This window comes from Podarcis gaigeae (assembly GCF_964106915.1).
Source record: "Podarcis gaigeae genome assembly, chromosome: 12".
NCBI classification, from domain to species: domain Eukaryota; kingdom Metazoa; phylum Chordata; class Lepidosauria; order Squamata; family Lacertidae; genus Podarcis; species Podarcis gaigeae.
In genome coordinates, this window is record NC_139688.1 from 1,766,263 (window position 1) to 1,790,716 (window position 24,454).

Genomic DNA, 24,454 nt, shown 5'->3' on the forward strand with positions numbered 1-24,454 from the left:
TTTTCAAATACTTAAATATTTTTAGGGTGTAAGACCCAATTAAAGCCCGTTATTTACATACAGTATTACAGTATTTACATACTGTATTAACTTTATTAACTGTATTAAAGCATTAAATTTGAGATATTATTTTTATTTAATGAACCCTCAGCCTTATTCAAAGTAAGCTTAAATTAGCTATTTCACTTATTAATCAAAGTGCAATTACTGTGCGACAGCAATATTTTATGTTTTATTCTTTTAATGATAGTTTAGGATTTATTTAAATATCATTTCAGTCTTTTCAGAGCTATATATTCACTGCTCTGTAATTAGCTTTTTACGAAAATACCGTGCGTGTTTATGTTTTGTTTCTTTTTTCAAAGCCAAAAAGTGTTTCAGGCTTGTCGAGTTTCCCGGAGTGTGGAGTTATAGAGAGTCGAGTTTTCGGGGTTCTAATGTTGATCATATGACTCTAAAATACTTTAAAAAAACTTTAAAACTCACTAATTTTCATCTAAAATTTAGAAAACATCCCGGGGCAGGACCCCGGTATGGGCCCCCCCCAATATTTTTTATAAGTTGGCGCCCCAGCAAGGGAGGCGGGGGTGGCCATGGGGTGGTTACCTTAGCTCTCCCCCCCAAAAAGAGAGGCTCCAGGATCCCAAGGAAAGGCTGGGATGGAGAAGAGGCGGAAGTCTGCGCAGTGGCAGGAGGTGTCTTGGGCTCAGAAATGGCTCCATCAAGACACACACCCCCCCCCCGGGAAAACCTCCAGCTCAGCGAGTGGGGGGGAAGGATGGAGGGGGCGGCTTCCCAGACAGGAGATCCCCCCTCCCGAAAATGATCTCTCCCCCCGCCAAGCGGATTTTCCTGCTTCTGCAGCCGCTTTTCATCCCAGGAAAAATAGAGGAAAAAGTGTCCCATGCAAGGAATTAAACGCACACGTGATCGTTTGGGTGGGGGAGACTCAAGGGGGGGCAGATGTGGAAGCCCCCCCTTAGGAGAAAAGAAATGACCATGCCTGCCTGCATGGGAGAGTAGGACTTACTTCTGAGTAAGCATGCATCGGATGGGGCTGCATAGCAATGCTTCCAAAAGTGATGGGATCAGTGTGCGGATCTCACGAAATTAATGCCGTGCTCTTATAAATGCACAGGGATAAGTGCATTCACACATACAAGGGTTCACAAACCCCTGTGTGTAACTGCAGGGGATGCAATAGGAACCCTTTTGCTGGGAGTTTCCTGAAGGGATCTGCTTCACTTGGAAAGCCAAGAAAGAAAGGTGTGTGTAGATTCTGAACATGGCTGCCAACGTTTCCCTTTTTTAAGGGAAATTCCCTTATTCCGAATAGGATTCCTCGCAAGAAAAGGGAAAAGTTGACAGTTACGATTCTGAAAGCGGAGGAATTCTGGAGGAAGAATTAGAAGGAGCTGGGAGATCCTGCACAGGTGGAATCTCATGAAGAAGAGCAAGTCAGAATTATTGTTTTCTTTGCTAAAAGAAAGACTTGGGTTTCTAAAATATGGCTTATAAATTTCTAACCTGGAATGTGATGGACTAAATTTGAAATCCGAAAGGCATAACACATGTATTAAGAATGCAGGAATGAGATTTAATAAGCTTGCAGGAGACCCACGTAAAAAGGACCCATGGAAAATGGTTAATCAGTAATGCTTGAGGCCAATAATTTATACCTTCAGATAAATCGAAAAAAGACATTGCGAGGAACGAATAAAAGTCCTGGTGTTAGGATTATGCGCAGCAAATGAAAAGAAATTGGACTTTTAAATGCTGTGAGGGATGCAGGCAGTGGTGAAGGGATTGTTTATACAGCCTTTCTAGAGAGAGAGAAGCTTGAAAAGTGAGAGATATGAAGAGAAATGAGGGCGAATTAGAAGAAATCCCCCGATAAACGAGGGAGCCCAGGGATACTGCAGCCTGGCCTGCCAGGAACCAGCCTCCTTGGCGCCTAAAACTGAGGCGAGGCTCAGATTTCGAAAGGCGGGAGGTTGGGAAAAGGCGGGAAAAGTCGTTTCCCTCAGAGCCGCTGAGGGGAGGAAGCAGCGGGGGGAGGGGCTCCTCCTCTCTTGCCCCTCAGAGACAGGCAGAGACACAACGGGGACCCTCTTGTGAGGGGAGCAGAAAGGAGGGCTCTCAGACAAAGGGGCGGCAGGGGGGTCTCTCGTCTCTCCCCCCCTCACAACCCCATTGCGTTCCTCTCATGGTGGAAGGCGTTGGAGAAAAGAAGCGACCATGCCTGCCTTCAAAGACTGAGGTTCTGTTTCAACCGACACCCAAAAGAAGGGGGTCCCTTTGGGGAATGGTTGATCTTGACAACCTGAGTTGCTGGAGACACTACGGATGAGACAAAGCAGATGTTGGACACGACAAGTGAGAATACTCCCTCAGAGGCTCCTTTCCTTGCTGGTGTTACAACTAAAGGAAGAACATGTCAGAAGTTGGTGGTTTGCCTTGAAAGAGAGACAGATGTACAGTTGAGAGGTGACTCGATATAAGAAGGAGAAATAGCAGGTGGTAGCTGAAGAATGAGTGCACATGCTCAAACGCTTCATGAATATTATAGAACACACCTCTGTGGGAGAAATGGCTAATTTGAATGACCAGGTAATGTATGTAACAGGTGGGAGAACATATTAAGGAGCAAAAATGAAGAAGGCCTTGCGGGAAGCCTGTAAAGTGCAATTTCTTAACTAATAGGAATTGGAGGAGGGATATTCGGACGGTCTTAGGTTAAAAATTATCTGTCATGTGAACTGGAAGGAAACACTCCCTCTTTCCAGCATGAGCTGGGGGGGGGAGGGGGTCTTTGCCCGTGCAGTACTGTGACTCCTTTCACAGAGACATCTGAATCCCTCTGGGAAAGAGCCCCTGCACAGTTTTTGTCTAACAGCCCCCCCCATAAAAGCCCCACAGGCAGGCATGGAAGCACAGGAAGGTGGGGAGAGGGATGGGGAAGGTGGGGGTGCATGTTGATAAGGGGGGCAGCTCCTCACCATGGGACTCTCCCTTCTGACTCCCAACGCCAGTTCAAAGCAAGAGGGACACCTGCCATCCTTTCCCTGTGTTTCCAGCCAGAAAACCAGTTTATACTGGGCTCCCAGAATCATCTGACCCCATTTCCCACCCCAGAGCGGGGCTGGACCAATCAGAAGCCTCTGCATTGGACAGCTGGCCAATCTGCTTTCTTCACCCACTTTCCTGAAGGAGTTTTCCTCCTGAGTTTCCCTCTTGACTGCTCCCCTTCCCAGCTTCTCCTTCATTCTCTTCCTGTTCCTCTTTCCCCCTTTGTTTGGGGGTCAGCTGGGTCCCCCCCCCCCATGGCCAGGAGGAGCCCACAGGGGCAGCAGTGCTAGGAGATGGCATTTCCCGCCCTTTTCTGAAATAGGCAGGAACACCATATTGTATCTTCTGGAGGCCCCAGCCGCTCCCAGAGATGCCATGGCTCCCCTGTGGGCCACATGGGTCCCACACTCTCTGGGTTTCTCCTCCTGGCTGAAGGAGGGTGGCACCTTTGGGTGCCAGCACTCACGGGGTCTCCTCAGCCGCCTTCCTGCCATGATGGCTTTGCCTCCGCAGGGCGGCCTCTTTCCTCGCCATGTTTGCCCAACAGAGGAGGCCTCTCCATTGGGAGAGGCCAGGCAAGCGGCCTCAGAAGAGGAAGCCATTTTGGAGAAGAAACGAGCTTGGCTGTTGTCTGCTGAGGGTCTCCTGCCTTTCTTCCAAGGCTTCTTGGGGGCTGCAGTGGCCAGAGGAAGAGACAGCGGTCCCCCAGCCTGAATCCCCTGCGGGGCCCTGGGGGGCAACCAGAGCCTGCATCAGTTCCCTTTCCTAAGGCTGTTGACCTGAGCCCCAGCGGGGCTTCTAGTGCGGCCTGCTTGCCTTTTGCGGCGGCGGGGGAGGCATCGCTTACCGCCGGCCCGGGGCCCCTGCTGACCCTGGAGGACATCTTGGGCCCGGCTAGGCCGCAAACATGGCCTGATTGCCTTTTGCGGCGGGAGGGGGGATCATCAATACATTGCACAGAATCATCAATACATCATTGCTACATCGCTAAAATGTCAGAAAGGGGAGGGTTACACAAGATTAGCATAGGCAAATGTGTCAGGACAACACCCAAGTATAAGATTAGCATAGGCAAACATGTCTTAAGTACCCACCACCCAAAAGTACAACAGAACTTCCTTTGCATGTCTGGAGCCTGAGGCAAGTCCAGTGATGAGATCTGGCTTCCCTTGGAGAACAATGAGCCCAGCAATTGTCACCTCTGGGCATTTCCTGGGGTAGGAGGTGTGTATACATGTCTTGACACTTGGAGAGGTGTCAGGGGAAAGAGTCCTATTTCCAAGGGCAATGGAATGGAGGAAACTGGCAAAGGAGGTAATTTTATATTTTTAAAGCTAAGTATCTTCCCTGAGCTGTCAAGTTGAAAAGATAAATTCAGGCAGAATATTTGTAACATTTAACAATTTTAACGATGTGCCCCCCCCCCGGTCATTTCCATCACACATCTTTCCAGAATAGTCTAGGAATTGCCTCCAAGGTCCAGGGACTGATCTGCCCTGGCTTCCTTCTCGGAGGTCCCTTCCGAAGGAGAAGGGGTCCCAGGTCTCCATGGAGGGGAAGCATCCCTGAGGCCTGCATTTGAGGCTGATGCTTTCGCTTTTCAGGCCACCTTCTCTGTGGTGTTTATATGTGAGATGTAGAGATGGGATCACATGCAGACATCCCCAAATTTCATAAGGATCCTGTGAAAAAGATGGGTTCTGCTTTGGAATAGGTAAAGGTAAAGGTACCCCTGCCCATACGGGCCAGTCTTGACAGACTCTGGGGTTGTGCGCCCATCTCACTCAAGAGGCCAGGGGCCAGCGCTGTCCGGAGACACTTCCGGGTCACGTGGCCAGCGTGACATCGCTGCTCTGGCGAGCCAGCGCAGCACACGGAAACGCCGTTTACCTTCCCGCTGGTAAGCGGTCCCTATTTATCTACTTGCACCCGGAGGTGCTTTCGAACTGCTAGGTTGGCAGGCGCTGGGACTGAGCAGCGGGAGCGCACCCCTCCGCAGGGATTCGAACTGCCGACCTTTCGATCGGCAAGTCCTAGGCGCTGAGGCTTTAACCCACAGCGCCACCTGCGTCCCTCTGCTTTGGAATAATGCCCCCCCAACCACCTGTAAAATGAACTTCACAGTATGAAAAAAATATGTTTTAAAATTTGTCACGGATTCATTTTTTGAATGTTTTAAAGAGTTGTTCCTACCAAAAATTTTAGTTTTTATAATTATAAATCATTTTCATATTTATTTATTTTTTAATTGAGTTGTGTACGTAGGAGAAATTCAAAAAGAGAATCCTAGACTGGAGGTTACCCGCAGAAAACCAAAAGAAAAGGAGGAAGTCTCCAAGTGGAAAGATAGGCCTTTATTGAATTCATTTGTGCCTGCAAAGAACCACATCGCAAAAAGTGTTGCCACAGAAACTAGGGAGCTAAAGATGCTCTTCTGGAAGAGGGGTAAAATGTCATGGCTCAAGTCTTGAGGACAGAAACCGGAAAATACTGGAAAATACATTCAAAGCAGTGATACGGTTTCTGACCTGTATGAGTTCTTGGATGGGAAGTGAGACTATCCTTCCGATTGAACCTCATCCCACATTCCAAGCACTGATAGGGTTTCTGCCCTGTATGAATTCTTTGATGGGAAGTGAGACTGGAACTGTGACAAAAGCTCTTTCCACACTCATGGCATTGAAAAGATTTCTCCCCTGTATGAATTCTTTGATGGCTAGTGAGCTTAGCCCCCACCAGGAAGCTTCATTTAGTCTCCATCTTCTCTGTGTTAATTCATAGAATCATAGAATCATAGAGTTGGAAGAGACCACAAGGGCCATCGAGTCCAACCCCCTGCCAAGCAGGAAACACCATCAGAGCACTCCTGACATATGGTTGTCAAGCCTCTGCTTAAAGACCTCCAAAGAAGGAGACTCCACCACACACCTTGGCAGCAAATTCCACTGTCGAACAGCTCTTACTGCCAGGAAGTTCTTCCTAATGTTTAGGTGGAATCTTTTTTCTTGTAGTTTGGAACCATTGCTCCGTGTCCGCTTCTCTGGAGCAGCAGAAAACAACCTTTCTCCCTCCTCTATGTGACATCCTTTTATATATTTGAACATGGCTATCATATCACCCCTTAACCTCCTCTTCTCCAGGCTAAACATGCCCAGCTCCCTTAGCCGTTCCTCATAAGGCATCGTTTCCAGGCCTTTGACCATTTTGGTTGCCCTCCTCTGGACACATTCCAGTTTGTCAGTGTCCTTCTTGAACTGTGGTGCCCAGAACTGGACACAGTACTCCAGGTGAGGTCTGACCAGAGCAGAATACAGTGGCCCTATTACTTCCCTTGATCTAGATGCAATACTCCTATTAATGCAGCCCAGAATTGCATTGGCTTTTTTAGCTGCCGCGTCACACTGTTGGCTCATATCTAGTTTGTGGTCAACCAAGACTCCTAGATCCTTTTCACATGTACTGCTCTCAAGCCAGGTGTCACTCATCTTGTATTTGTGCCTCTCGTTTTTTTTGCCCAAGTGCAATACTTTACATTTCTCCCTATTAAAATTCATCTTGTTTGTTTTGGCCCAGTTCTCTAATCTGTCAAGGTCGTTTTGAAGTGTGATCCTGTTCTCTGGGGTGTTAGCCACCCCTCCCAGTTTGGTGTCATCTGCAAATTTGATCAGGATGCCCTTGAGTCCATCATCCAAGTTGTTGATAAAGATGTTGAATAAGACCGGGCCCAAGACAGAACCCTGTGGCACCCCACTAGTCACTCTTCTCCAGGATGAAGAGGAACCATTGATGAGCACCCTTTGGGTTTGGTCAGTCAGCCAGTTACAAATCCACTGAGTGGTAGCATAGTCAAGACCGCATTTTACCAGCTTCTTTACAAGAATATCATGGGGCACCTTGTCAAATGCCTTGCTGAAATCAAGGTAGGCTACATCCACTGCGTTCCCTTCATCTACCAGGCTTGTAATTCTCTCAAAAAACAAGATCAGGTTAGTCTGAAACGACTTATTTTTCAGAAATCCATGCTGACTATTGGTGATCACAGTATTCCTTTCTAGGTGCTCACAAACTGTTTGCTTAATGATCTGCTCCAGAATCTTCCCTGGTATTGATGTCAGACTGACTGGGCGGTAATTATTTGGGTCCTCTCTTTTCCTCTTTTTGAAAATAGGGACAACATTTGCCCTCCTCCAGTCTGCCGGGACTTCGCCTGTTCTCCAGGAATTCTCAAAGATGACTGCCAGTGGTTCTGAGATCACATCTGCCAGTTCTTTTAATACTCTTGGATGCAGTTCATCTGGCCCTGGAGACTTGAATACATCTAAACTAGCCAAGTATTCTTGTACTATCTCCTTAGTTATTCTGGGCTGTGTTTCCTCTGCTGAATCATTTGCTCCAAATTCTTCAGGTCGGGCATTGTTTTCTTTATCGGAGAAGATTGAGGCAAAGAAGGCATCGAGGAGTTCAGCCCTTTCTGTGTCCCCTGTTTGCATTTCACCATCTTCTCCTCTGAGTGACCCCACGGTTTCTTTGTTCTTCCTTTTGCTACGGACATACCCATAAAAGCCTTTTTTGTTGCTTTTAACCTCTCTAGCAAGCCTGAGTTCATTCTGTGATTTAGCTTTTCTGACTTTGTGTCTACATGTGCTGGCTATTTGTTTGAATTCCTCTTTGGTGGTTTCCCCCCTTTTCCATTTTTTGTACACATCCTTTTTTAATCTTAACTCAGTTAAAAGTTCTTTAGATAGCCACCCTGGCTTCTTTAGGCACCTTCCATGTTTCCGTCTCATTGGTATTGCCTGAAGTTGTGCTTTTACTATCTCCCTCTTAACAAACTCCCAGCCATCATGAACTCCCTTTCCTCTTAGTATTACTGTCCATGGGATCTCACCCAGCACTTCCCTAAGTTTTATGAAGTCGGCTTCATAATTGTTCCCTTTGACATATAACTAATACTGAATAGTGGTCTTAGATTGTTCTCAGTTGTATTTCCACTTTCCAACAAAAGAGCCAGTTCTTTTGTTGCCCACACCGCATCTCTTCTACTTGTTGAGTTTTAAGCATTATAATAAAATGTATATTCCTTGTCTAATGGATGTTTGTCTCCGTAAGTCCACTAATTTGTTGTCATGTACAAAAAGGATTTAGGCATTTCCCCCTCCTTTTGTCTCCAATTTCTATATTATCCCACCTAACCTAATGAAACGGCCCCATTTAGATCTCCCATTAACATTATATTTCCTATAAAGTGTATATCCCCTTTATAAAGTTCAGGTGTCCTCTCATTGGGAGCATATATTCCCAAAATTATCCATCGCTGCCCTCTGACGAAGAAATGACCAGTCCATAATTTTAACGGTAGGTTTATTGTAGCTGTGAGAGACAGAATAACAACAGGAAAATCCCCAGAAACCCAGAAGACAAAAGTCAGAGATGGATGTGCATTATAATGAGTGAAATAAGTATTTGATCCCCTATCAACCAGCCAGATGCCAAATCTACCTGGTATCTTCACTGTATGTAATAAACTGAGATTAGAAGCACCTGGTGTAAGGGAGAAGTCTTACCTGTTATCCCAGGTCGTTACAGTACCTGTGCAAAAGACACCTGTTGACAGAAGCAATCAATCTTACCACGGCATTGAAAATGGGTCGAGGATAGGTATTCCAGCATGAAAATGACCCAAAACATGCGGCCAAGGCAACAAAGGAATGGCTCAAGAAGCACATTAAGGTCCTGGAGTGGCCTAGCCAGTCTCCAGACCTTAATCCCATCAAAAATCTGTGGAGGGAGCTGAAGGTTCGAGTAGCTATACATCAGCCTTGAAATCTTACTGAGTTGGAGAGGATCTGCAAAGAGGAGTGGGACAAAATACCTCCTGAGATGTGTGCAAACCTGGTGGCCACCTACAAGAAACGTCTGACCTCTGTAATTGCCAACAAGGGTTTTGCCACCAAGTACGAAGTCATCTTTTGCAAAGGGATCAAATACTTATTTCACTCATTATAATGCACAGCACATCAATCTCTGACTTTTGTCTTCTGGGTTTCTGGGGGTTTTCTTGTTGTTATTCTGTCTCTCACAGCTACAAATAAACATACCATTAAAATTAAGAATGGCTTATTTCTTTGTCAGAGGGCAAACAGGCAAATTTAGCAGGGGATCAAATACTCACACCCCCCCCTCACTGTAACTCCTGACCACTTTTGTCCTTTATTATGGTAATTTTTGCCCGAAATGTTCCTATCATATCTCCAATTTTCTTGAACAGATCTTTGGTGTTTCCCATTCTCTTGTTATATGATACAAATGTGATAAAGGGTATTTTTAGTTATTCTCCCCCATCCCTTTCTCTTTCCCATTCAACTGTGTTTGGTACGGGTTGTTTAATAATTTTTGCTTTATTACTTTTCTTTTTTTGTCTTCCCTCTGCATGAATTCTTTGATGGGAAGTGAGACCATCCTTCCGATTGAAACGCTTTCCACATTCGAAGCACTGATAGGGTTTCTCCCCTGTATGAATTCTTTGATGGGAAGTGAGATGTGCACTTTGACTAAAGCTCTTTCCACATTCTAAGCACTGATAGGGTTTCTCCCCTCTATGAATTATTTGGTGCAATGTGAGAATGTGCCTGTGACTGAAGCTCTTCCCACATTCCAGGCATTGATATGGTTTCTCCCCTGTATGAATTCTTTGATGGGAAATGAGATTGTTCGTGTGACTGAAGCTCTTCCCACATTCCAGGCATGGATATGGTTTCTCCCCTGTATGAATTCTTTGATGTGAAGTGAGACTGTGACTGAGACTGAAGCTTTTCCCACATTCCAGGCATTGAAAGGGTTTCTCCCCTGTATGAATTCTTTGATGGGAAGTGAGATCACCTCTCTGACGAAAGCTCTTTCCACATTCCAAGCACTGATATGGTTTCTGCCCTGTATGAATTCTTTGATGGCAAGTGAGATTGGAACTCTGAGAAAAGCTCTTTTCACACTCGTGGCATTGAAAAGGTTTCTCCCCTGTATGAATTCTTTGATGGGAAGTGAGACTATCCTTCCGATTGAACCTCATCCCACATTCCAAGCACTGATAGGGTTTCTTCCCAGTATGAATTCTAAGATGGGAAGTGAGACTGGAACTGTGACGAAAGCTCTTTTTACATTCATGGCATTGAAAAGGTTTCTCCCCTGTATGAATTCTTTGATGGGAAGAGAGCTTTGACCTATCCCTGAAGCTCTTTCCACATTCCAGGCACTGATAGGGTTTCTCACCTGTATGAATTCTTTGATGGGAAGTAAGACTATGGCTGAGACTGAAGCTCTTTCCACATTCGAAGCACTGGTAGGGTTTTTCCCCTGTATGAATTCTTTGATGGGAAGTGAGATGTGCACTTTGACTAAAGCTCTTTCCACATTCTAAGCACTGATAGGGTTTTTCCCCTGTATGAATTCTTTGGTGGAATGTGAGACTCAGCCGGATACGAAAGCTCTTTCCACACTCACGGCATTGAAAAGGTTTCTCCCCTCTATGAATTATTTGATGGCTTGTGAGCTTAATCTCCTTCCGGAAGCTCTTTCCACATTCCAAACACTGATAAGTTTTCTCCCCTGTATGAATCCTTTGATGTGAAGTGAGACTACCCTTCTGGCTGAAGCTTTTTGCACATTCTGTGCACTTAAAAGGTTTCTCTCCTGTATGAATTCTTTGATGGGAAGAGAGCGTTGTCCCCTCCTTGAAGCTCTTTCCACATTCGAAGCACTGATAGGGTTTCTCCCCTGTATGAATTCTTTGATGAGAACTGAGATGGGAACTTTTTCTGAAGCTCTTTCCACATTCGAAGCACTGATAGGGTTTCTCCCCCGTATGAATTCTTTGATGGGAAGTGAGATGATCCTTCCGATTGAAGCTCTTTCCACACTGCAAGCAATGATAGGGTTTCTCCCCTGTATGAATTCTTTGATGGGAAGTGAGATGGTGGCTGTAACTAAAGCTCTTTCCACATTCCATGCAGTTATAGGGTTTCTCTCCTGTATGAATTCTATGATGGGAAGCGAGACTGCCCTTCCGAGTGAAACTCTTTCCACATTCTCTGCACTGATACAATTTCTCCCTACTCTTTCTTCTTTCGTGTGAAGTGAAGCTATCCCTCCTAACGAAGCTCTTTCTTTGATGGGAGGTGGACTGGGAGCTCTGACGGATGTTCTCTCCACACTCTGAATATTTATATGACTTCTCTGCTATGTGGATTCTGTTCTGGTCCCCCTTGTTCTTCCCTTCCAGTTCTTCACCATCTGCAATGAAGAGAGAAGCTAATTAGAGGCTCGGAAAGAAATGGCGCTCCAGATTATTGAACAAAGTCCCCCCCCCCCCCGCGAGACTTGAGAGTGCTCTGTTTCAGCCTCAAGCAGACATCCCTGGAGTCTAACTTAATGTCATTGTTGATGTGTGGCATCTTTGACCCCCCCCCATCATTTCTGCATGCCTGCGGGGCACCTGACTCTCTTGAAACTGGTGGGACCACACTGCCAGCATACTGGGACAGGGGCGCATATGACACAGATGCATCAAATCCTGACCCCTCCCCGAGCAATGCACTGCCATGTTAGTGTAAGTCATGCAAACTCTGCATCGCTGTCCTGGACCCAAACCCCACTCAGAGCGAAGGCGACATGGTTCACATCCGTTATTGAACAAAGTTAATAAATGCTTGTGACAGAGGAAGAACTGGAGAGAGTTAGGTGTGAGGCCTTACTATAGTTTTCACTGCCTTTGTTTATTGGTATTAACTGACATACTGCTTGGCTTTAATCTGGGATAGATTTTGTTTGGCTCAATCCTGGAATCCACTCCACCTCCGAGGTCAGTCAAATGCAGACAGAAGCCAAAACAACAGACCTCACAGAAGTTATTTCAACTTCCCTAAAAGCTCTGAAGCCAATATTGAAGAAGGCCTGGAGGTTCAGACAAGTGTGGTCCTTGTTTAAGAAGGCATGACTAGATGGAGAACATTCGCAGAGGAAAGAGTTGATATCCTTCCATTCTGGGTTCACAGTGGGGATGTTAGAATCCCAGACGCTGTTGGTCTCCCTCCAAACAGTGGAGGTTCAGGCAGGCAGGTGGAGGAGCCTGAAAAGGTGCTCCCCTTCTCCATCTCCATCCGCCTGCCTGCCTCCCCCCACACCCAAGCTGAGCAAGCCCCAATACCTCTCCAGCTCCATCCATCCACGTCACCAGATCTCTCAAGGGAACGCTCAGAGGTTGTGGGGAGGGATGCGGGAGACAACCTGACCAGGTCAACCGTCCATCTTCCCCCTTCCATCCTCGCTAGCTTTGCAGGATCCGTCTCTTTCATCCTTCCTGATGAGTCGAAGAGCCTGGGAGAGAGGAAGAAGCAAAGGGAACCTCAGAGGCCCTGCAGGGATTCTCCTGCCCTAGATATTCTCCTGCCCCTGGAGAAGCACAAATGGGGCAGCCCCTTCCCACAGAAGCCCTTTTTCTAAAGATCTCCAGTGGTTCCAATTTCACCTGGTTGCTCCTCACCCCCCTTCCTAAGGCTGGCATGGCCTGCAGAGTAGTGACCAGAGAGTAGATCCCATTCATCTCAGTGGGGCTTATGGACAGAACTTGGTGCCAAAACCAGTCACCATCCTGTTCCCAATCCTAAAAACTGCAACCCCAGAGCATGGGCAGAAATTGACGAGTAGCTATTACATGTAGGTACCCCCAAGCTAGGTGCTTTGTATGGAGAGCCCAGTTCACACTCTTTGAGCTCTCTCATTGCAAGCCAGGCAGATGTTGTGGCCCTATTTGCCTCTGTCAGGGGTTGCCTGGGGACCAAATCTGTATGTGGAAGCAGAGGAGCTGGTGATGCCACATTTCTGAAATATCATGAGATGAATACACCACTCCTCCTTAAATATTGTGTGTGTTTATAAACGATCTTCGCAAGTCTCCAGTCTCAAAATGTGGCCCCCACCCTGGCATGGAAGCCATCAAAGTATAGATCTTCCACATGTCCTAAATCTATAGTGTTCTTAAGAACACCAGGCATGCATACCCTTTATAAACTCCAGAGATGAGCTTTACACTCCTCTTGTGACAAGATTCCCAAAGGCTGAGGGTAGCTTAGAACTAGCCTATTTTGAGACTGCACCAATTTCCATTTCTTGTTTATCAAAACCCACAGACGCTTTGCTAGATTTTTTCCAGGTTTTACAAGTACCTATCAGGATGGTTAGAATTTTATTACAGTCAGCCAAAAAGGATTTTATGTCTTCCATGTCCTCTGTTAATAGTGCAAGCCACCCAATGACTGATAATCCCTCCTCATTTGTCCCATAAGGTTGGGAGAAGGAGTCTTTTATCCTTGTTTAGCATTTCCTGAGGATAGAGGATTTGCTTTCACATTAGTTTGTCTACTTGTTTAGCCTGAATAGGGGAGAGACATGTGTTGTTGCATCTGGGACACAGGAAGTGGTCTGGTTGTGCTGCTGCAGATGCAGAAGGGCTTTTCTTCTCCCTGTGCTCCCCCCACGTGGGAATGTTCCCCTCTGGCTGCAGCCTCTGTTAACAAATGTGACATCCCCCAATCTGAGGGGGGTTTCTTTGCATGCCCAGTTTTCCTTGATTCAAAGCCCCTTCCCCAAAAGGAAGGCAGCGCCTGGATCCAAAGGAAGAAGAGAGCTGCAGACCTCATGCAAACTCGCCCCCTTCCTGGCTTGGCAGAGAAGACAAGGGGGGGACCCTCTGCTTCCTGACTTGGAGGTCTCCCCCCATCAGGCATGATGTGGACCTCCATGCACCCTCCCTGCACCCCTGGGACCCCCTTCTTCCCAGGACAGTCTAAGGGGGACAAGAGAGGAGATTCACCAGATTCCAGGAGGGACACCGAGGAAGCTTTTGGAAAGGAGAAGAAAGCAATCTCCTCTCTGCCTGTAAGAAGGGATATGGGAGGGAGGGAATTTAGCCATGGATGAGTTTGCCTTCTCCTGCCCTCCACTTCTGTCACCAAACTGTGGCAACTTTGTTGTTTTGAAATCGGGAGAGACAAGTGATGTTCCGCATGCTATAGGACTTTCAGTGAGACAAAGTTACCACGGTTTGGTGACCTAAATGGCATCACGAACAGGATGGAGACAGTAACTCAAATGTCAGCAGACGCTTATTACTCAGTCTTGGATTTGGCGAACTGTTTTTTTGCAATACCTTTGACCAAAGAGGGTAGAGCTAGATTTGCTTTTACTTTGGGAGGGAAACAATATACGTTCACCCGATTGCCCCAGGGATTTCACAATGCCCCAGCAATAGCACATTCTTATGTAACAAAGATGTTAGATGATCTGGGGCCTGAAGATAGGCCCCATGAGACTTCTTATGTAGATGACATCCTGGTGGTGGCTAAAACAATGGAAGAGATAGAAGAAAGAACCAAGAGAGTGCTGGAATTAATAAGAGACACTGGGTTTAAAGTAAACCTGGAAAAGGCTCAGATTGCAAAACAACAGGTAAAACATTTGGGAATTTGCCTAGAAAGTGGAGGCAGAGTAACTGAGGAAAATACAATAAAAAGCTTATGTAATATAGGTGATCCCAAAAATCTAAAGGAATTAAGGATGTTGCTTTGAGCTTTTGGATTTGTGTGATCCCATGTTTCCTGCTTGGCAGGGGGTTGGACTCGATGGCCCTTGTGGTCTCTTCCAACTCTATGATTCTATGATTCCAGCTTATGCAGAGTTAACTAAACCGATGTACCGGGTGCTGAAAAAGTGAGTGGAATGGAAATGGGATGGGCAATGTCAAATTTTTTTTGGAAGAATTAAAATTGTGGGTAAAAAGAAGCATAAAACTTTGGCAGCCTTTGGAGGCTCGTGGTATGAAGCAGGAATGAGACAAACAGCTTGGCATGGTTTAATCCCATATGGCACAAAGAGAAAATGGGATTAGTGGAAAATTCGTTTGGAGCACAAGAGGCTGAGGTTCAGGCTATCTTAGAAGTTTTGATTTTCTTAAAAAAACATCAAGAAGGTGAGGGTGAGACATATATAGTAATGGGCAGTGAATATGTACATAGAGGAGTAACAGAATATTTGAATTTGGGGGCAAAAGGTGAATTTAAAAACACTGATAGAAATGAATCGAAAACACAAAGTGCAGTGGAAACAGACATGGGAATTGTTAAAATAAAATGAGAAGAAATTTTTTTTGCTTGGATAAAAGCATACCCCAAAGAAGTAACAAATTGGTTACAGGAAGGGAACCAATATGCAGAGCAGCTAGTGAAGAAAACAAAACAAGAAGTAAAAACACGGACTTCCGGGTTAGCGCCATCGGCAATGGCAGAGTTCCTCTGACTGAGAGGAACCCGCTCCGTGAAATTCGGGTCTTGCCGCCGCGGTGAAGGCGGAGACCCCTCAAAAATCCCAGGCGGAGGAAGCCTGGGAACGTGGGATTCGGCTGACACCAGGAGCGCGCCCCCTACTCGCAGGGAAACCCCTTTTTTGGGGATCCGAAGCGACGTGGGGCGAGCGGCGTGGTGTTTTGAATCGACCGCTATTTTGACGGAGTGAAGCCGCACAGCCGTTGCTGGAGAGCGCTGACTTTTTCTTGTGGACAATTGGATTTCAAACAACAACCCGTGAGTAGAATGGGAAATTGGACTTTTAAAATAATTTAATTTGGCATTGAACGGGGAAGGTCTAAACAGGAAGTCCACCTCCCCTTTCTGTAAATAGACTGAAGCAAATAACTTGTTAACTAAGGTCTTGGAAAGTCCTACGTAAAGGATTAAAACTCCACTGATTGAAACTATTATTAATACCTCCTTTGGAAGCAGGGGAAGCCTGCAGGAGAAGGTGAAAATTTAGGAATTGAAGCGCCACGTCTCTAAACCTGGGAGCGGTCTGCGAGGAGCCCATCAACGGTGAATAGACAAATTTGACAGCTAGCTGTCAAGATACAAAAGAAAGACTTTGTTTCCATTGTCCGCTTCTGCGTTTAAAAAGAAGGAAAGGTAATTGGAATTGTTACTAATTTACTTTTGGGACTTTTGGGACTGTGCTGGAAGGATTGATAAATGGAGACTGTTTCCCTCTAGAGGGAGTTTTGGGACATTGTTACAAGAATGCAGCTGGGAAATTGGTTCTAAAAATAAAGGCCCTGAGAAACCAGCTTTGACCTTGAACATTTCAAGGATGTCGGTTGAGAAGGAAGTAGTGTCTGTACTGAATAGGACATTTTATCTGTTGGGATAGCTGCATGAACAGATAGATGCCATGGCTACCAGTGCTGATATTTTGGGAACAAAAGTGGGCATCAGCAAAGAAGTTGATAAGAATCCGGCACAGGAATCTTTTTCAATGGAACAAACTGAAGAACCAGAGAAGGAGAAAGTTGTTGTGAAAGTGATGCAAGGGGGAGCCTTAACCCTACAGAAGCAAATGGAGGATAATAAGTTGAGGCCTTATATGACTGTAATTAGGAGAAGCCAGTTTTTGGAGATGGGAGCCTGGCTTGATTTGGAAAATGAAAGGTGGAGAGATCACCTTATGTGGGGATCAAATGACTTTTGGGATATGAATTTGAGCCAGGAGATCGGAGTCTTTGGGGCCATTGGACTTGGAAGAAGTGTGAAACAAGATTTGGAATACTTTATGGGCCCTACCCTTAATTATGGAAATCTGGCAGACCTGCTAAGAAGGAATATGAACATCTTTGGAGCCCCCCTGAGAACTGCTTTTTAATACCAAAGATTATCAAGAAGATCGGCAGATGGGACATGAAGAAGAGTTAAGAGCCTCGGATTTAAGATCTCCAGGTTGATGGACTGTTGGAGGTTGATGGAACTGTTGGTAGGGGCCGAGACTGGGGAGGGGAGATGGTGGAAGAAAATTGGGAATTCAAAGTGTATATAACAAGATTAAAAAAAAAAATATTAATGAAAGATGGGGAAATCGTGGAATGAATTTTTTATGACCCTAGGGGAAACGTCTTAAGAGAATAAGTTCAAATATATCAGTTTTAATGAGAAATAAGATTAAATAGAGTAAAAATGGATGGTTAATTGGTGAAAGAGTGAATGAAAAAACACAATATATAAAGATAAATTATTAGGATAAAAACAAAGATGAAGGATTTGCCGAAATATCTATCTGAACTAGAATACAAAGAGGGGAGGTGTGAGGAGGTCAAGGAAATAAGTCAAAGAAAGAAAATTATGTAAAGGTTGGATTTGTTCTTATTTCTTTTTGATTGTATGTATTTTTAATTACTTTCCCCCCCTTTTTATATGTTTTTGTTTTTTTACCTTTTCTTGGATGTGACTTGCTTTTATGTACTGATTTATTTTCTTTTTTGTTTCTTTTTGTAATTTTTAAAATTTGAATAAATATTATTTTTAAAAAAACCAAAACAAGAAGTAAAAACACAAAGAAAGGCAAGATCATACTGATCAGTACCAGCTTTTAAAAGATATACATGAGGTAGGACATGAAGGAATGGAAAAGGTGTTCCAACGGTCCCACGAATTTGTAGAATGGAAAGGGAAAAGGATAAGGATAAGTGACATAGGGACCCCTGACCATTAGGTCCAGTCGTGGCCGACTCTGGGGTTGCGGCGCTCATCTCGCTTTATTGGCCGAGGGAGCCAGCGTACAGCTTCCGGGTCATGTGGCCAGCATGACTAAGCCGCTTCTGGCGAACCAGAGCAGCGCACAGAAATGCCATTTACCTTCCCGCCGGAGCGGTACCTATTGATCTACTTGCACCTTTGATGTGCTTTCGAACTGCTAGGTTGGCAGGAATAAGGGACATAGTGGATTCCTGTATACCATGCAATTTAGTGAAAAGGGAGTACGAAAAACAGGAAGAAATATTATTACCAGTGAAGGAAGAAAGGCCTTGAGGAATAATATATATTGATTATATTGATAAGTTGCCAAAAACAAAGGAAGGATATCAGTATTTATTAACCGCAACTGATCATTACAGTGGGTGGGCAGAGGCATTTCCTACGAAAAATAACGGAGCTAAGGTAACAGTAAGAAAATTGTTTTCTGAAATGTTTGCAAGGGTAGGAGTACCTAGTGTGATCAGTTCAGACCGAGGTTCAGCTTTCATTAGTAAAGAGATGGAAGAGATGGCGAAGGCCTTAGGAATAAAAAGGAAATTACCGTAAGTATTTCTTACAGGCCACAGAGTTCAGGAAAAATTGAAAGGGTTAAATGAACGATTAAAAACATGCTAAGAAAAATGGTTAAAGCAACAGGCAAAGATTGGGCAGAAAAATTGCCTCTGCTGTTAATGGCTATAAGAAGCAGTCCAGTGGGAAAATATGGGTACAGTCCATATGAGATTCTGCATGGAAACGAATGAATCTAGGATTTCCTCATGAATTTGAAGAAAGTAGTGAGGAACAGTGGATGGAAATCCTGAAACAAAGGAAAATGTATAGAGAACTTATAAAAGAAATGTTACAGGTGGAGGAACAGATTAAACCACAACTCAGTAATGAAATGATACCCATTGGAAGTGAAGTATTTACATTTGGGACCAAAAGAGCATGCCTTGAGACCAAAGTGGAAAGGTCCATTTGTGGTCATGGATTCTATTTACCCTGTAAGTTATTTGATCAACATGGGAGAAAAACAGAAATGGGTACACCAGAATCAGATAAAATTGTGGAAAGCCGCACAAGCGTAACTGTGCTTTATCTTTACAGGAATGGAGTGGCTAATATATGCATTTGGAATTCTGTTATTTTTATTGATCCTTGGACTACTATATCAGTGTGAAGGAGACAAGTATGGAATACTTATACCCTACGCTGGAGCCGCAACCCCAGAGTCGGCCACGACTGGACCTAATGGTCAGGGGTCCCTTTACTTTTACCTTTACGCTGGACAAACAACAGGAAGAAATTGAGTTAAAACAAATTTTGAACAAGAAAATGTTATGGGCGGGCCCACACGCATAGAACCTTTAGAAGTGATTGGAACCTTAAAGGAAGCAAAAATTATTTCAAATTCACACTGCAGCAGAAGGATAATAGGACTATTCCTATTAATAAGCATGGTAGGCTGGTGTCCATTTGTGGAAGAAAATGAAACTTAATGTGAATAAGAAATGCGAATGCATTATAGTTCTAGAAGATGACCAACAGGACAATGTAACTTTTTGGTACAATAAAACACAAAAGCTTTTGGAGCAGGATGCAGATCTAACAATACAACCATGCTCACAATACATAAGTGAATTGACATTGTCTGAAGACCAGCTTTGTGGTTTAACTGGATAAAAAGTTTGAGTATAATTTGGATGCCAACTGGATAAAAAGTTTTAGTAATTTAATAAAAAGGTATGAAAAATATGAGAACACAGAGACTATAGAAACCAGGTTACAGGATGGAAACCTCATAATGGTGACCCCCACAGTACAGCGGTACCTCAGGCTAAGTACTTAATTCGTTCCGGAGGTCCGTTCTTAACCTGAAACTGTTCTTAACATGAAGCACTACTTTAGCTAATGGGGCCACATGATTTCTGTTCTCAACCTGAAGCAAAGTTCATAACCCGAGGTACTATTTCTGGGTTAGCGGAGGAGTCTGTAACCTGAAGCATATGTAACCCAAGGTACCGCTGTAGAAGCAGCAACTTTAAAAAATATAGAGTTGGTAAATAAAACAGATAAAGAACCAGTTGTGAAGGTTCTGGTTTCTAAACAATGAAATCATAGCCTACCAGGATGGGAAAGACCACAATATAAACGCGCATTTATACATTCTAGATCTGGTTGTACCAACTACAGTTTAATTGTAATGCAAACAGCTTTATGGTATTCTGGCCGGGTAAGTGTCAGCTCATTTTGACTGACAACCCTGCGGAATCATCCTATCCCTATTTGGAAAGGAGAAATATGGGCAGCATGGGCTGTATAAACAATTTTGGGGAAGCTAGACCTGAATTGTGGGAAGTCTGGCTCAACAAAAATATAATTAATTGTACAGTGGTGCCCTGCAAGACGAATGCCTCGCAAGACGGAAAACTCGCTAGACGAAAGAGTTCTGTTTTGGAGGTGCTTCGCAAAACGAATTTCCTATGGGCTTGCTTTGCAAGACAAAAATGTCTTGCGAGTTCCTGCGGGGGGGGGGGTTTCTCCCCCCCCCTTTTTCTAAGCAGCTAAGCCGCTAAGCTGCTAAGCTGTCAATGGGCTTGCTTTGCAAGACGAAAAAACCGCAAGACGAAGAGACTCGCGGAACGGATTCTTTTCGTCTTGCGAGGCACCACTGTACTGGTAAATGCATGGTTAAACTTAATTGTAGCACACATATACAAATGATCCTGATGCAAGGAATGTTGAAAAATAACATGGAAGGAAAAGGTAAAGATCCCAATACTAACAAAGCACGAAAATTAGGGTATGCAGTGTTTCAGATAGCCAATGTAAGGGCATTCGGAGAAAAACCCCATCAATTATGAAACTATGGCATAAACCAGAGGAAGCCATAGTTAACCCAAAACTGCACAAGTGGAACGTTAAATTAAATTTAACATATTTCAATGTGTTCAACTATAAACCAAATTGTGTAAAATATACCAACCCCTTGTTAAAACTTATTAAAGGAAAAAGCGAAATTTGGAAAAGAAGTAAGAGAGATCCGATGGATACAATATTGGGGTGGGGACTGGAACTGGGGTGCGTGTGGCAAACTCTTGGGACATAGAGAAGAATGCCAACAAATTAGGAGGATTACAATGGAAAGTGTTAAAGATGACGGGGAATGATTTTGAATCTAGCTATCGGTTGCATATGTTGTCAGCAACTTTGGCAGAACAAGTCTCTGAACATTTGAATAAAACATTGTGGGCTATAACAGATTCCCAAAACCAAACTTTAGAAGAATGGCACGGTGTCATCTTTAACAATACAGGTGCTGCTACAAAGATGGAAGACCAGACTGGCATTTCTCCTTCGGGAAGGGATGGGCGGCCTGGTGACTCCCAAGGCTATGGGCTTGTTTTCTAGTAGCAGCAGCAGAGGGAGAGGGCTCTGGGTGGCAGGTCTGCAAACTTTTCCCGCTCGGATCCCCTCTCGGATTCCCCATCCTGAACATCCTTGAAAGCTCGCTCTGGGATCCGAGAGGGAAAAGTTTGCAGACCTGTGTGGCGTTCGTACGGAGCCCCCGGTCGTCTCACGGACTATTGACCCGTACACCACTAATCTGCTGCCACCAACGAGGTCCTCCCCGGTAAAATCACTTCAATCTCAGTCAGCTTTTCAATTAATAAAGAAGAGTGTATTTTATTTCAGACACAAACAATCTTTTACGGCTTTCCAAACGTTGTTACTCTTTACTTTCTTAGTCTTATTTTCCCCTCCCTATCTCTTCTACATCCCCACACTCAAGAACCCACTGCCCTAACTGTCTCTCTATTACGAAAACCCACCAACAACTCCCAACCAACTCCTCCCAGAACTGGTTTTATAAACCCACTGACTCCACCCCCTGGGTCCTGTCTGTGCAACATATTTACTATTTCCCCTCCAGCACTCTCTCATATAGGTTAACGTCACAACCTGCCACCCGGAGCCCTCTCCCTCTCCCCCTTGCATTGCCTCAACCCCTTCGGGACAAGACCTTGGAGTCCTTCAAGCCGCTTGGCATCCTCTCCTCTTCTCCAGGAGATGCACCTGCCCAGAGAGACCTGAGCTGATCTGCCAGGAGCAAAGGAGGGCCTGGCAGGGGCTCCCCCATTGCAAGGGGGATTCTGGGCATGCCCTCCCCCCCTCCCAAAGAGGAAGCAGCGCCTGGATGCAAAGGAAGAGCAGAGCTGCAGACCTCGCCCCCTCCCTGGGAGCAGGACCCTCTTCTCCCAGACTTGGGGGGGGTCTCCCCCTGCAATTCAGAAGCAGAGCACACACCCCTGCAGCCCTGGGACCCCCCTTCTCCCCCAAGCACCCCAAGGGGGGAGAGAGAGGAGACTCACCGGATTATTCCCAGAAGGGAAACCGAGGCAGCTTGTGGAGGAGACCAGAGATGCCGGAAGGGACTGGGCATGGGGGGCGGGGAATCTGCTTGGAGGACCTGCTGTCTCTACTTCCTGTCCTCTCTAGGACCCCAGCTCTCTGCTCTCCCTCCCTCCCGAATCGGATGGTCCAGGGCATGTGCAGAGTTTTCTGTGACTCTCGGCTCAGAGGCCATCGAGACAGCAGCCTCGTACCCTGACCCCAGATGGGTGGGGTATAAATAATAAACTAAACTTCTTCTTCTTCTTCACCACCTGACTAGCAGACTGAAAGTCTGTTGCAATATTAGGAGGGTACTTGAGAGAGACGCCTGTCCCTTGAGGAGCAAATGGCTCCGTTGGTAAAGCGGGAGACTCTGGATCCCAGGGTCGTGGGTTCGAGCCCCACGTGAGGCAAAAGATTCCTGCCTTGCAGGGGGTTGGACTGGATGACCCTCGGGGTCCCTTCCAACTCGACAATTCGAGGAGGAGGCGGGGAGATCGCCCCCTTTGTCGTATTTACTCCCCTTGCAACCCTGGGGGGAAGGCAGAAACTCAGCCGGTGCAGCTCCTTTCCTTGCAGGGAGAGGAAGGGGCTGGCGGGGGAAACTTCTCCGGTGGGATTTTTGCCTGTCGCAAAGCCAGGGGGAGAGTTGCTGGGTAGCTAAGATTCCTCCTGCATTGCAGGGGGTAGGACTAGATGTCCTTCGGGATCCAACCTACAGTTGTTTACCATTATTATTTTCAAACTATTTTTTTCTTTTTAAAAGATCAGTGTAATTGAACAACACTAAGTAATAATAATAAGGTAAAGGTAAAGGTACCCCTGCCCGTACGGGCCAGTCTTGACAGACTCTGGGGTTGTGCGCCCATCTCACTTAAGAGGCCAGGGGCCAGCGCTGTCCGGAGACACTTCCGGGTCACGTGGCCAGCGTGACATCGCTGCTCTGGCGAGCCAGAGCCGCACACGGAAACGCCGTTTACCTTCCCGCTGGTAAGCGGTCCCTATTTATCTACTTGCACCCGGAGGTGCTTTCGAACTGCTAGGTTGGCAGGCGCTGGGACCGAGCAGCGGGAGCGCACCCCGCCGCAGGGATTCGAACCGCCGACCTTTCGATCGGCAAGTCCTAGGCGCTGAGGCTTTTACCCACAGCGCCACCTGCGTCCCTAAGTAATAATAATAATAATAATAAACAAAAACTACTATATCATTATAAGAGTTAACAGTTCCAATTCCATATATACTTCTCTAATGTCTAGGTGATATTATTATCCCAAAACATATATGTTGATTCTTAACCTACTGTATTTGGTATGAATGCATTCCAACCCTACAACTCTTTCTGATCATTTTATAATAGCCCTCTAGCAGATCCCACTGCAAGCCTTCAATTAATAAAGTCACATTATGTCCTTGCTAATGGCCCCCAAATTAAATATAGTGGATCCACCTCATGGTTTGCCCATTAAATGAATTTATGCCATTGACCACAGCCTCTCTTGTGTGAGGGAAAACTTGGTGATTTAGAGTCTTGGGCCGAATCTGAACAAAGAAGAAAGGTTTAATTTACCAAGAAAAAGTTGGTGTCTGGGGAGGGGTTCTTTCAGGTAGAAGTCAACTTATTGCTTCAACTTTGAGGATGTCATGGCATTAAACACAGAAGTCCATGTGCAGCTTTTCTCATGAGACCAGGGCCCTGCGGGATCTGATTTCTTTCCACAAGGCCTGTAAGACAGAGTTGTTCCACCTGGCCTTTGACTTGGAATCAATTTGATTCCCTCCCCCTCTTTCTTTTTCCTTTCGCCTCCTGTGAAAATTTTAATCTTTTAAATTGTATTTTAATCAACTTGTTTTTATTATTGATTGTTAGCCACCCTGAGCGCGGTCTTGGTTGGGGAGGGTGGGGTATAAATAAATTATTATTATTATTATTATTATTATTATTATTATTATTATTATTCTCCAGCTTCATTTGCCAAAAAACCGTTGCTCCACTTCAGGCAGATATTCTGCTTTCCAGACATGGTGGTCCAATGTTTAACTCAATTTCTGCCCCTTCTTCCCTCTGGTTCCTTGACTGAGGTGTGACAGGTGTCACTCACCATTCAAGGCTCTGGACGCAGCCCCACTTCCCTGGCGGATTCCCACTTGGGGGGTTCATGAGCGAGGGGCCCTTTCCCTCCGCTCCCCCCTCTCTCAGCCCCTCCAGAGGGATTCCCAGTCACAGACCCAGGGGGTCCCCTTGTTCTGGGCTTGGGGGGTCTTCTTCTCCTCAAATATCTCCCCCCCCCCAGAATGGAAGGAGACCCCGCTTCCGCCTGCCTCCCCATAGCTTCTCCCCTTGAACTCCCGCCTGACTCCTCTCCCCAGACCCTCCAGACAGATTCTCC

General features: G+C 45.5%; 2 protein-coding genes across 6 annotated transcripts in view; both read right to left on the bottom strand.

The window, feature by feature from the left end:
- The window catches only part of LOC310827680 (uncharacterized protein), a 919,426-nt gene that overhangs the window by 96,197 nt on the left and 798,775 nt on the right, over positions 1–24,454 (bottom strand). The window lies entirely within an intron of this gene.
- LOC310827713 (uncharacterized protein) lies at positions 8,077–23,775 on the bottom strand. 5 transcript variants are annotated; one of them, XM_083704080.1, is made up of 4 exons: positions 22,046–22,121; positions 13,934–13,996; positions 12,269–12,438; positions 8,077–11,355 (listed from the first exon to the last, which is right to left on the bottom strand). In XM_083704080.1, exons 1-4 carry the CDS (start codon positions 22,114–22,116, stop codon positions 9,398–9,400), a joined length of 2,262 nt encoding a protein of 753 aa, XP_083560206.1. In that variant the 5' UTR covers positions 22,117–22,121; the 3' UTR covers positions 8,077–9,397. The 5 variants fall into 5 exon arrangements, with proteins under 5 accessions (XP_083560206.1, XP_083560210.1, XP_083560209.1 ...); XM_083704084.1 differs by having other exon boundaries at positions 12,269–12,421; positions 13,918–13,996; positions 22,046–22,091; XM_083704083.1 differs by lacking the exons at positions 13,934–13,996; positions 22,046–22,121 and adding an exon at positions 23,635–23,775.

What these genes read in the sequence shown, in the direction of transcription:
- LOC310827713 (XM_083704080.1), bottom strand. Translation starts at nt 22,116, where the DNA reads ATGCCCAGTCCCTTCCGGCATCTCTGGTCTCCTCCACAAGCTGCCTCG. An exon ending in GGTGTCCCTCCTGGAATCTG is followed by an intron (nt 12,439 to 13,933) that starts GTGAATCTCCTC and finishes CCTCTCTCCCAG; the next exon opens with GCTCTTCGACTCATCAGGAA. An exon ending in GGATGGATGGAGCTGGAGAG is followed by an intron (nt 11,356 to 12,268) that starts GTATTGGGGCTT and finishes TCTTCATTGCAG; the next exon opens with ATGGTGAAGAACTGGAAGGG.